This window comes from Dermacentor silvarum, chromosome 5, assembly GCF_013339745.2.
Source record: "Dermacentor silvarum isolate Dsil-2018 chromosome 5, BIME_Dsil_1.4, whole genome shotgun sequence".
Taxonomy (NCBI): Eukaryota; Metazoa; Arthropoda; class Arachnida; order Ixodida; family Ixodidae; genus Dermacentor; species Dermacentor silvarum.
In genome coordinates this window covers 104,351,627-104,364,467 of record NC_051158.1, presented here as the reverse complement: position 1 = coordinate 104,364,467, position 12,841 = coordinate 104,351,627, and the positions used below count along the sequence as shown (strand labels likewise).

At 46.5% G+C, this 12,841-nt stretch overlaps 1 protein-coding gene across 1 annotated transcript in view; it reads right to left on the bottom strand.

Annotated features, from left to right (window-relative positions):
- Nucleotides 1–1,654: 1,654 nt before the first annotated feature.
- Nucleotides 1,655–12,841, bottom strand: part of LOC125945743 (uncharacterized) — a 31,141-nt gene continuing 19,954 nt past the window's right edge. Inside the window, exons 8-12 of the mRNA XM_049668016.1 lie at nt 11,908–12,098; nt 9,442–9,525; nt 7,811–7,859; nt 5,649–5,870; nt 1,655–1,926 (exon numbers count right to left, since the gene is read on the bottom strand). Coding sequence (XP_049523973.1) covers nt 1,655–1,926; nt 5,649–5,870; nt 7,811–7,859; nt 9,442–9,525; nt 11,908–12,098 — 818 coding nt within the window. The remainder of the gene's footprint in view (nt 1,927–5,648; nt 5,871–7,810; nt 7,860–9,441; nt 9,526–11,907; nt 12,099–12,841) is intronic.

Here is a 12,841-nt window from a genome sequence, read left to right as displayed (position 1 = left end):
TTTTTTTTTTGCAGCGCTAGCGCAGTATAGCAAATCAATTCTGAATTATACTTTCACTAACGACATAGCGAGCTAAGGCATAGTGGAACTGGCTATGGGTTTCCATTAATTCACGTCATTTTTCTTTCAAGCGATTTGAATAGTGTGCCTCGCTTTCTCGCAACATTAGTCAAACGTAATTAAATTCTGAATTTTAAGCGTTCTTAGTTAAGTGCTCTAAACTAACGCGGAAGCTGCAAAACCTTGCGAAGTTTTTTTTAAGGGGATGGGAAACGTAAACAAAACGCACAAAACATTTTTATCTCTCAATGAAATGTTTAACAGTTCTTACGCGTTAAATGACACGCGTCTTGTGTCCACTGACTTGCATTTGTTCTTAGTGGCACTAAGCGGCTTCTTTGGGAATTAGCGGGAATGAAGCAAAGTAACAATTGAAGTTTATGAAGCACAAAAAAAATAGAAGCTGCTTTGTTTACGCTGCACATGCACTGTGCTTAAGGAGCCACATGTTAAAACAAAAGTAGACATAGCCGAAAGGCCCTCCTATTATGAAACAAGCATGCATTACTTGCTGACTTTAAAAAAAACTGAAGCTGAGTAAAGCACAACAAAATGTCTTATTCCACGTGACGATGTCGTCGCCCATGAGTGCTACCCTTTCATGTCCCAAGTTCCATGTCCCAGCTAGAATATCTTCTAGTGGCAGTGTATTACTGAAATAATAAAGCGAAAAGTGCAGGCGTTTTTAAATATGGGTTCCTGCGTAACTTATTCGCTTGCATCCTAGAATTTTATGATGCGCTCATTCTGCGTTACATCTTACTGACTTATACAGCGGTACACCCCCCCCCCCCCCTCCACATGTATCCTATTTTCTATAGCTCTGTTGTAGCATGCTTTGCGTGTTTACCATTTTTGTGTGTGCTTTTATGGAATCTTTCCACCTATTGTTTATATAACTTCTACTCAGCCCCCCTTACTCAATGCCCCATCGGGTCCTGTAGGGTAGGTTCAAATAAATAAACAAATAAACCTTTTTTTTCGATTATCAAGAGTGACATGAAATGGCTAGCGGTGGGTGCAGGTGAAGTCACCCGTGATTTAGCTGTATACTGCTGCTCAACTACTTTTGCAAATGTCGTACGGGCGTTCATATCACACACAGCAACGCACGAACATAATAAAGATTATGTATTTTTCTTGCTTTCTTTTTTTTCAATCACGTGTCATCGACAACTCCAGTGGAAAACCCAACAGTCAAAAGTGTCCCCAGCTAAAAATCCTAGCGCGGCCTGGTATCGTCAAAATAATTAACTAAGAACTGCTACCGTATTTCGCTTAGGCTCAAGGGCTAACGGGACGAACTTGACCGGGTCGGGCCGGGTACAGGACCACAGTTTGACAACACCGGGCTGGGCTCGGTCGGGCCAGCGCATGACAGTTTCGGCATCGGGCCGGGCAAGAAAAAAAAATCGTTCCACGCAGTCTTCTATAGTCGCCAGCAGCGTTGTAGTTACTTTGGTCCAAGTCACTGGTAAACCAGTATTCCGCAAAAAAAAGGCAATAATACGTTATGCGAAGAGGCTGGGGAAAACTTCCAAACATCACGTGACTACCGGTCCTGTGACCACCGAGTCATGTGACGACCACCGGGTCATGTGCCAACCAACCAGGTGACGTAACGCACCGGGAACAGGGCCTTCTGGACGAACGCCAGCATGTGGCGACACTCGGGCGCCGTGGGCTGCTCGAGCGGGTGGCAGAGGACACGTTCGATGCCGATGCCCACCACCACGCCGAAGGAGGACGCCACGATGGACACCGAGAAGGCGAGCAGGAAAAAGAACACGGCGCCCGACAGGAACCAGCTGCCCGACCGCAGGCTGCACAGGCCGGTGCGCTGGTTCGCGCAGCTGCACTGGTTGGCTGCAGAGCGACGGAGAGGGAGAAATGAACATCGCGGAGAAAAAAGAGGGAACACGCGAATTCACGGAGGAATCAAGGAAGGAAGGAAGCAATTTCTGACCAGTTTGAGAAATGTTTTTTTTTCAAGACCTGACTATATTTCTTCGAGGTTTGAACGCGTTCATCAAATAAGGTAAATACGGTGTAAAACAGATTTTGATGTTGTTCCTCCCGAGAACGATCCGGGACTGAAACAAACTGTCACAAGACGTCCTCAGTATAAACTCTTAGTGGTGTTTTTTTTTAATCTCTGTGACCTCCTTTGCATGTGTGTATTTTAGTTAATAATGTGTAGTTATGAAAGCATGCTAACTTGAATGGTTTCAACGAACATTCTAATGGTTCATATATATGTTCGTTACCGCGTGCTGTTGCGTTAGCCATCATTTATTATTATTATTATTATTATTATTATTATTATTATTATTATTATTATTATTATTATTATTATTATTATTATTATTATTATTATTATTATTATTATTATTATTATTATTAACCCCTCCTGTAATACTCACGGGCGCTGTGTACTGTGATCAATAAATAACGAAACAACAAAGCTTCCCCAAACACACAACCGCCGAGATCTGGGCGACGTCTGCGAATACTCTGCACACCGATAAACTACATTTTATTCTATAACAGCCTAGGACTGAACCTACCAAATATCAAAAACTCTTACTAAGCCACAACGAAAACGTACTTTGAAACAAATGACGTCACAGTGAGGAACCTACGCTGGCGTTCTGACACAAAATTGAGCAAGACAAAATTGGTATCGGTTTTTCAAAAAGAAGGGGTAAGCAAAGGTTCGCTGCAGCTTCCAGTTTGGCATTTATTTGCACCTTTTTCTCCTAGTAGTTACAAATAGAGGAAAGGGCGCTAAGAAGCGCAATTACGCCGGCACTCGTGATTGGTGCCACCACTCACAGTCCGTGGCAGTGGTAAATGCTTGGGGCGGGGCACCGAAGGGTACCCCGCTGCCCCGTCCAAACGTTACCGCAGAAATATGTCGATATAGGGTCGAAAATATAACTTCATGTAAAGTCTTGTAAATAATTGAAATAGAAAGTTTTTCTTTTCTCTCGTCATCTGTGTCTATATTGAAAATAAAACCGGCTCGGGCGGTGCGTCTCGGACGCCCAAGTAGAAGAGTGGTAAAGAAGAACCTGAACTTTACTAACAGCCTAGGACTGAACCTACCAAATATCAAAAACTCTTACTAAGCCACAACGAAAACGTACTTTGAAACAAATGACGTCACAGTGAGGAACCGACGCTGGCGTTCTGACACAAAATTGAGCAAAATAATTCAAGTTTGGCATTTATTTTTTTCTCCTAGTAGTTACAAATTATTACACTCCCAGTAGTCCTACTTTTACCGCAGAAATAACGAAAATATAGATTAGAAATATTGAAAATAAGATCAGTCTCGCACCCGCAATGTCGCCATCGAAAGCAGTTGGCCGACCAACACTAGTGGGTGATTTCGGGATCGCGAGAACATTCTCAGTAATACATAATTGCTAATTTCTAAGTAACTAAATGAAAAGTATATATGTCTGCGATCTCAAAGACAGAAAAGTCGTTTCAATCTTTGCACTGCGCGTAGCTGCGTCTGCTGCGCGTGGCCGCCGTGGCCTCTAGGCTTCTCCGCTGTGTAGCTTCCAGCGCAAGAGCGCAGACGAAAGAGAGAGAGAAAGCCGGGTATCAGTGCGATAACTCCACCTATAGTTGAAGGGTTCGAAAATATTTTACGCGCAAGCGTAAGTGGCTCGGCAGTGAATTCGACGACGGGTAGTGTAAAGCCGCGAAGGAAGCGGAGGATGAAGGCGCCTGGAGGTGGGGAAGAGAGTCGCGCGCCGGGAAAAGTACGAAGGAGCGCGCTGAGCGCGCGGCAAGGCAACGCCGCCACCTAAAGGAAAGTCTACGCGACGTTGAGCGAAGCGGGGAAGAAGAAAAAATGTCACAGTTTCGCCCTAAGGGCGAAGCAATGAATGCGATAGCAACACAGCAATGTCATACGAAGTAAGGTGAGCGGCTTTGGTAGCAATATGAATTGTAGTAAACATGAGCTGATTAACTAAGCAGGTGTGCTGCGGCGTAAGTAGACCGACATGAAGAGAGGCTCGATGACCACGAGAAGGCGCGTGTGAAACGGTGGTGTTGATGAGAAGCGCTTCCCGTGGGCAGCGCGCGTGCGAAGGGACACACCTGTAGCGCTGCACTGCCGATCCGGGCAGCATTGCATGTGTAGCGTGCGTTGGAAAATGTGGCCCGACTATTACTAACTGAATTAACAAGCGTGGTGTGAGCGCGCACAAACAAACACGAATAGATCACACTGAATGACTGCAGACGACTGTCAAAACGCTGGCAGCGAGCGCATATGCCGCCGCGGGCGAAGGTACGTGCGGTCTATCGCTTCAACGTAAACTGAGCGGCGAATGCACTGCGCATAAAGGTCAGAGCCGTGTGGAGATAAGAGACGGTGCGGGCGAGCGAGCGACGAGCGCGGTTGTTGGCAGAGTAGAAGTGCCCCCCCCCCCCCGCGCTCCCTCTGGCACTGGCTTCCCGCTTCCTTGCTTGCGCGTGGGTGATTGAGTGCGTTCGCTCTCCGTGATAGTGCGCGTCCCCGCACGCTTCCGCTCGGGCATACGGTGCGCGGCGAAGATTTTATCTATACGGAACCTCACGGCGACGGCGACGCCGACGGCAGAAATCCGGTTGAAGTGTCCATGTAATTGCTATCGCAATAAAACTGAGCGGCTAATGCACAATGCATAAAGGTCAGAGCCGTGTGGAGATAAGAGACGGTGCGGGCGAGCGACGAGCGCGGTTGTTGGCAGAGTAGAAGTGCGCCCCCCCCCCCCCGCGCTCCCTCTGGCACTGGCTTCCCGCTTCCTTGCTTGCGCGTGGGAGATTGAGTGCGTTCGCTCTCCGTGATAGTGCGCGTCCCCGCACGCTTCCGCTCGGGCATACGGTGCGCGGCGAAGATTTTATCTATACGGAACCTCACGGCGACGCCGACGGCAGAAATCCGGTTGAAGTGTCCATATAATTGCTATCGCAATAAAAAGGCGAAGCTTCGCGGAGGAGGAGGGCAGGCAGAGGCGCGCTGGGTTGACCTCCTCTGGCGGTTGCTACGGGTGCTGTGCGCGGAATGGACGTACCCGGTTCGTCTCGTGATCGCGCCGTATGCTGTATATGCGAGTGAAAGCGTGCGATGGTAAGCCGACCATGGCGGCTCAATCTCGCGCGCGCAAGGAAGCAAAACGGCGAAGAAGCGCGCCGTCCTCACAACACGAAGGAGGGGGCACATTTTTCACCGGCGGCTGCTGCTTATGGCGCGGCCGCGCGAGCCCCCTATCTTGAAATCAATTCGTGATGCGGACAGTCAGGCGTCGAGGCGCACCGAGGACCGATAGCTTCATGTGCGCTTAGCACCCATACGCTTGCGCGTCACCCACGTTCGCGAAGTGAAACGTCACTAACTTTTTTGCGGCATGAGATTCGTGGGGCGACGTATTTAAGTGAGGCCATTCTATGATTGGTTAAATAAAAAGTTTTTCAAGGCCCCTTTTAAAACGTTTATCTTAAAAAGCATTTACACGCGCTGCGTCACAGACTAACTTTCAGAGTGTCTGAAATGCGCAGAAGTCACAGCAGCACTTCGCGCTCACCTATCGTGTAGAGGGCGCAGACGATGGCCATGCCCACCACGATGCCGATCGTGCCGAGCGAGTACTTCGACTGGATATCTTTCACCGTGTCGGAAAATTCAATGTTCTCGTAGGTCTTCAGTTGTTGCAGCCGGACGCTGGTGGCGGATATGAAACTGTTGGCGGTCAAGTTGAACAGTTTTCTGCCGACGTCGAGGAAATTGCCGATAGCATTCTTGAGGTCTGCGCGACGCAACACCATTGCAGAGAAGAGGGATTTATTTGCGCTGATGGTACGCTTTGATAGTTTTAATAGACCCGTTTTAGTAGATCCGTACGTACGAAACCTCAGACGCCTTGCGTATGTAACATAAATACGTTTACACTGTTAATATAGCTGAAATAGATTGACCATTTTAAAAGCAAATGAAGTCCGAACTTCCAATTTCTTCAACTTCGTGTCGAAATACTGACACCGGTACGTCGATGTGACGTCAAGGTTTTCAAAGTGTTTTTTTTTTCGTATTTGCGCCATTGTGTGCAGTAAATGTTCAGGAAACTTGGTAAGATCAGTCGTTGACCCGTTTATACTAAGCTTATATATATATATATATATATATATATATATATATATACAGGGTGTCCCAGCTATCACGCAGCACGAATTAAAAAAAACAGGAACGGCGTTACGCGAAGCAAACCAAGTGCGCATTGTTTCCAGTGCAGTGGAGCAGCCGCCAGTAATTTTTTCGTTGCTGAAATTGCATTATCTAATCGTAATTAATTATCGAACTCGAGAAGTACTCTCCTAATTATCAAAGTGTCAATGAGAAAAATTGTAGAGCAACATGAAAAACTCCCGGTACAGCTTTCTGTTGCTCAGTACGTGCTACAAAAAAAAAAGTGTTTTTCCGAGCGTGAAAGAAGCCCGCGAATACACGCAAAGTGCCTCGAGCGGCCAGTCGCGCGGCAATTCTGCGTGTATTCGCGGGCTTCTTTCACGCTCGGAAAAACACATTTATGTGGCACGTATTGAGCAACAGAAAGCTGTATCGGGAGTCTTTTCATGTTGCTCTACAATTTTTCTCATTGACGCTTTGATAATTAGGACAGTACTTCTCGAGTTAGATAATTAATTACAATATGCTAATTAAATCTCAGCAACGAAAAAATTACTGCACTGGAAGCAATACGCACTAGGTTTGCTTCAAGTAACGCCGTTCCTCTTTTTTTAAATCGTGCTGCGTGATAGCTGGGACACCCTGTATATACGAGGTATATATATGCGCGAATTCGTCACGACCCCGCTATTGTAGAATCCGTTAATTCTCACCTCTATTCCTTTTCATGTCGAGAGCGATGTGGGTTTGTCACGGTACGAACACAACAAGCTTCTAACCATTAAGTTTCCCTTAAGCCCGCTATGATGACTACTATTACCGGCATGTTTGGCAGCACCCATGGGTTACCGAAGTTTTTCGCTAAATCGGTTATTGACCCGCAACTCTATGTCCGCGTTTTTTTTTTTCCTTTGCCCCTTCCGGACAGAACTGGCAATAAGTGGTGTCCAAAACATGGCGTCCATGATGCGTTTCCGGCTCTGCAATTGATCCGCAAAAGCACTGCCTTCGATATTTGGGTTTGTTACTCCGAGAAAGCGGTCACTGGGCGCTGGATTTGGACACCGGTCATGGAGACGTTTACCTTGTTCGTTAACATCTCACCACTTGCGATTTACCGGGTTACCGGAGCCAAGTTCGGCAGTAGCAATGTTTGTAGCGACACTTTGTGACGCTTTGTACAACTACGATGCGTTTGGAGACTTTTCGTGTTGCACGAGTGTTGCCGTCGAGTAAAAATGATAATAGAACTGGTCATTAACAACTACGTCCCCAACGACGCTTTACCATAGCAGTTAAGTAGAATATGGTAGGTCACTGCTGTATTACCTTTGTGGGCTGTCTGGTTAAAGTCCGCGTCGGCAGTTGTCGCTACGAGCGCTTTTGATGCCGTACGCCTTTTTCGTAACTCGGTATTCCGCGTACGCTAAAGCATTTACAGACAAGCTAAATAGCCTGATAACTAATTGCGTGCACAAATGCGTACACACTGAGTGAGGCGGATTTGTCGTACGGCCACGCGAGCGATAAGATAAAACGATAAAGAACTGTTGTGGTTCTAACCCATAGCTTTGGCCTGGATCATAATTTTGATGAGACTGCCTTGAGAGATCTGAAAACAGGAGATAAAAGAAAATGGATTTAGGAACGCGCAGACCAAAAGCGCATTTAGGGCGCAGCTTTCTTTCTTCAAACGTTCCCGCGGACTTTGCTGACCGTGTCCGACCGGACGGCTCAACACAGGCAGTGCACACATAATGAATCGGCTAATTCAGGGTCTCCCAACTATCGTGCAACAATATTTTAAAATATGCAAATGCCACGTAGCTGGACAAAACCAAGGTAATGTTGTTTGCCGTGGCTTGGAGATACTCAGATTATTTGTTGCACTCCGCCTAATTACATAATTAGTCTTACATAATAATTCAACTTCTCAAATATTATAATTAGGTGAAAAGTGTCAATGAGAAAATTGTAGAGCAACATGAAAAACTCCCAATACAGCTTTATGTTGCTCAATACGTGCCAGATAAAAAAAAAGTGTTTTTCCGAACGTGAAAGAAGCCCGCGAATAAACGCTAAGTGCCTCGAGCGGCCAGTCCAGCGGCAATTTTGTATGTGTTTACAGTTTGTGTGAAATCGCTACGATATGGCATTACGAAGTTTTTTTTTTCTGCTTCCCAGTCACTTGTATTCATTTGAAAGCGGCGTGTAATACGTCAACTTCATCCGCTTTAGATGTCCCAATAAGCTCGGTTTACAAAAACGTGATTTTTTTTTTTTTTTTTGCTTCTGGATTTCTAAACCCAATTGTTCAGTTGTCAGAAAAAATCATAAGAAGAATTCTGTTGAAGAACGTCTGCCAAATATTTTGATGGCCGCTATAAGACATCTAGTCCCTAGAGTCCGCATATTTTTACAATTCGTTTTAATATGCCACACACTTATCAGAACAAATAAAAGTCAAAATAAAACTGCCTCTTAAGAGGAGCACTTGGTTCGGAGCCTACTCCTGTTTCTCGTTTCAAATGTATGTAAAACGCAGAAATGCTTTCATGAGATAAGCACTGAACCGAAATGAATGAAACTTCTTGCATTTCAGAAACAAAAAGTTATATTATGGTGACACTAGCAAGCAGAATCTTGCTTTAGAGTCCGGAATTTCTTACAAAGTTTCCCAAAAGCTTGCGGGTTTCAAAATAATTGAAGCACAGATTGTTTACAAACCCCTTAACTCTGCACCAACAAGTACAGCAGTTCTGTAAATTGCGCCAGTTTATAATTATATAAAAGCAGACAAACTTGGTGTATGAATTTGCAACTTCAGCGAAATTCTTACAATGTTTACGAGACTTTTGCAGACGTCCTACTCGCAAATCAGCGGTACATTTTTTCAAGCGGTGTATAATGCATCAGTTTTATCCGCATTACATATATTGTTTGGTGCAAGTTATGGAATCGTGATATAATCTTTCGTTGCAGATTTGGAAACTTGATAGCGGAATCTCACCTCTTTTTAAATAGACGGGTCGAATAAAAATCACTAAGTTTTAACTTTTTTTTTCTTTTCCTGCAACAAACATCACTTAAATCTGTGCAGTGGTTACTGAGAAAAACGATTTCTCCGTTCCCATGTATTTCTATGGGAGCTCCCGCTGTATAAGCTTCCTCTGAACTGCACAAAACTGCTATACCTTGTCGACGTATTGCTGTAGGTTGGCACTCTTCATCTTGTCCCTCAGTGTCTTCAGCTGGTCCACGGAAGTAGATACCTGGTTCTGAAAAAAATAAAGTGAAGGGAACACAACTCTTGCAGGTCGATCCCACAAGCACTTACATCACCATAATTGCGAACCTGCAAAATTTAAAATTCGTAAAATAAAATCCCCTCGACAGGTCACTGAGGATGGGGAATCGCGCACATTTTCTGTAGAGCTTGCCGTCACCACACGCCTCTTCAGTTAATTAAATTCTGCAGTCTTACAGTGCCACAACCACTATCTCATTAACGAGTCATGCCGTATATTGGGGGACTCCGGATTAATCTTTAACACACTGGGTTGTTTAATTGTTTAACTTGCACCCAAATCTAAGTACGCGAGTGTCTTCACATTTCGCCCCCATCGAAATGCTGCAGCCGCGGTCGAAATCGAACCTGCAAACCTAGAGCTCCGCAGCGCAACGACATTTAGGTAGCGCTACGGCGGCGTGCCCGCCTCTTGAGAGATATACAAGCACTTTGGCGACAGTGATTTACCTTTAGAATCAGCACACCAGCCGCATCAATCTTGGCGCAGCAAATACCGATAAGAAACACAGATTGTTTTCAGATCACAGTCACTTTTTACTAGAGACTGCATGCTGCTGCCGGTTTCCCCTGTTTTCAGGAACTTGTCTGTGCAAACTTCCTCGACTCAACTATTCCCCTCTCGCCTCGTTCGACCATCAATAGACTACCAGTGGCACAGGTTCGGTGCACCCAAGGAGGTTTTTAAAACCTCCTTGGGTGCACCGACCAGTGAGAAGTTTTCGCATAGTGGGGGTGACCCGGAATAAATTTGACCCACCTAGAAAGCCGAAGGAGACATTTTTTTTTTTTGTTTTACTGCACATATGCATGTAGTCCGTGAATGTAAGCAACTGGAAGCTACGTAGCGTTGAACAAACCGTAACAATTGTTCTTTTTTGTCTTCAAGATTTATTTCATAACAAATAGTAAGTTTGCATAGGAAAACTATTTCCGTTTCTTGCTGTTCCTAGTTTTCTGGCGTTCTGGTGTTTATGTCAGGCAAGTCTGGCTTTCCTGCACGGTCCTGTAAACTTCCAGTGAAACGTCGGCCCTACTTGGCGTAGTTAACACAAGAACAGAAGCTTCGCACGTGCGCGCTGGTGCGCGTAGTTTTGGCTGTGCTGCCACCGGAAGGCGTTGTCGGCTTATAGAGCCACGTCATGTGAACACAGTGTTCAATTTACCCTAAGCTGGTCCGTGAATCGCTAAGACGAGAACGATGTAGGACGACAAAAACGACGGTACGCGTGCTCGCAGCTCGAGCGACCTATTAGCCAGGAATCATATGTATAGTCGCGGCGAATTTTCGACGTCGTCGTCGTCGCCGTGATGTTCTGTGTATATCACGTAGCCAGTAGTGCGGAAGGAGCGAGCTTGAGCAACCAGAGCAGGTCAGGCAATCTCGCGCTCGCGCCTCCCGGACGACTGGCGATGTGGCTGCAGCGCCGGGCATTCGTCTTCACTACAATATGTATGTGTATATATTAATACACCTCTGCTAGCTAGATGCTATAATATTGAAACGCCAAAGTGTTGCTCAACCCTAATTTTATGATCCTTACTAAACTATTTCTCACAATTTTTTTTACCATTTCAGACTGCAGCCAACAGTCATTAAACATTTCATTCACTGCGTATGTGTCTTTAATCTTAAATCGTAGTCAAATAAAAAGTTGTAAAACAATAGCACGGCTCACAATCTGAAAGTGGTGTAATTTGACTGTCGCCTGCTCCAGCGCTTTTTACGGGCAGCTCAGTGTCACCGGCGCGATGCCCTTACATGCCCTGCACGGCGTGCCATACCTTTTCATAAAGGCGCCAGATATTTTGACACACCCGCGCAATTAGATTTCTGGTGCAACTAAGGTCCGCCTCTTCGAGCAATCTCATTCAAGGATTAGAATGGTGCTATTTGTCGCAGGCGATTTTATTAAAGAATTCTGTTCATTCTAAAAAAAGTAATAAGGCCCGCGGGCGTGTAAGCGCATACTCGGCAGATGACACTAGTAGTAAAATATTGGCGCACTCTATTAGCCCCCAATGTTTACGGCTACTTATGCTCATTCTTTATCACATCCCTAGTTGCCGACCATTGCTACGTGATCTCGACATGGAGAGATATCATTTGATATTATTTTCATATTCATACGACATCTACAAGTCACCTGACTGACCACCGTTTTTTTTTTCTTCTCGAAGTGGTTACAAGATAGCCAGATCTTAGATACGCCAAACCACTGCGAAGTCAGCAAGGAAGACCTTGCCTTCAAAAAAAAGAAAAAAACCTCCCGGTATACTATGGGCCTATCACTTCAGTCCGTGGGCTTATCGCTTCAAAGGTAACGGCTGCGAAAGGCGTCCGATCACGTACGAGTGCGGCTTTGAAGCCGTCCACCTGCTGCTTGTGCTTGGCCGGCACGCAGCCCGGACAGCGGGTCTCGGCCTGCTGGAGCTCTATCGAGGCATTGTGTATGTGCTGCCGCCACAGGTCGCTCATGTTCGCCCTCAGCTGCTCCACGGCGTCGACGAGCTTCGTCGCGAGAGGGTCCGCAGCCTGCAGGTCTGCACTCGTTTGGGGAAACAGTACATATAGGCTCTTTTAGTTGGGCGTAAACAGCGCACGCGTACAGCCGGCGTCAGCCTTGTGTATAACGCGGCAACGGCGGCCTCCGGGGATCTCCAGAGGCAGCCAGCGACGTCTAACTCTATAGCTGCTGGGTCCGACGTGTAACGGTAGCTGCCGGGCGCGTGTAGGCCCAGCAACTACCGTTAGACGTCGCTGATTGGCTCCGGACCGGACCGGCAACCACCGTTCCTGCGCCCTACACAAGAGTGACTCCGACTGTGCCTGGTACGCAATACGTTGCGTAACGCCACAAAGTAAGCGTACCGTAACACTTTTAGTTTAACGTGCAGCGATATGGTTTGCTCAACTAGACATGTCTGACGCCACCAAGCGTATTATACGTCTGACGCCACCGTCAGACGTGTAAGTTTCCCTAACGGCGTGGCTTCTGAGATCAGCGGGCCGGACAATCGCGGAGGCCATGGTAACGGCCCCAAGCATCAAAGTCAAGCCGCGGCGTTGGCTGCATGCATTGTTTACGTCTCGCTTGTGTGTCACGCAGCAAGTCGCGCGTTGCACACGCAGCACCTTGTTACGGGCGTTCGTGCGCATCTGTGAAATACATGCGTGCCGTTCTGCGCATGCGCACTTCTCTCCCACAGCGCTGCAGCGTTCACAGGCTTGTTACGTAAGTCCAACTAAAAGTGTCTAATGTGCTCAGCCCATTAGCACGATATAT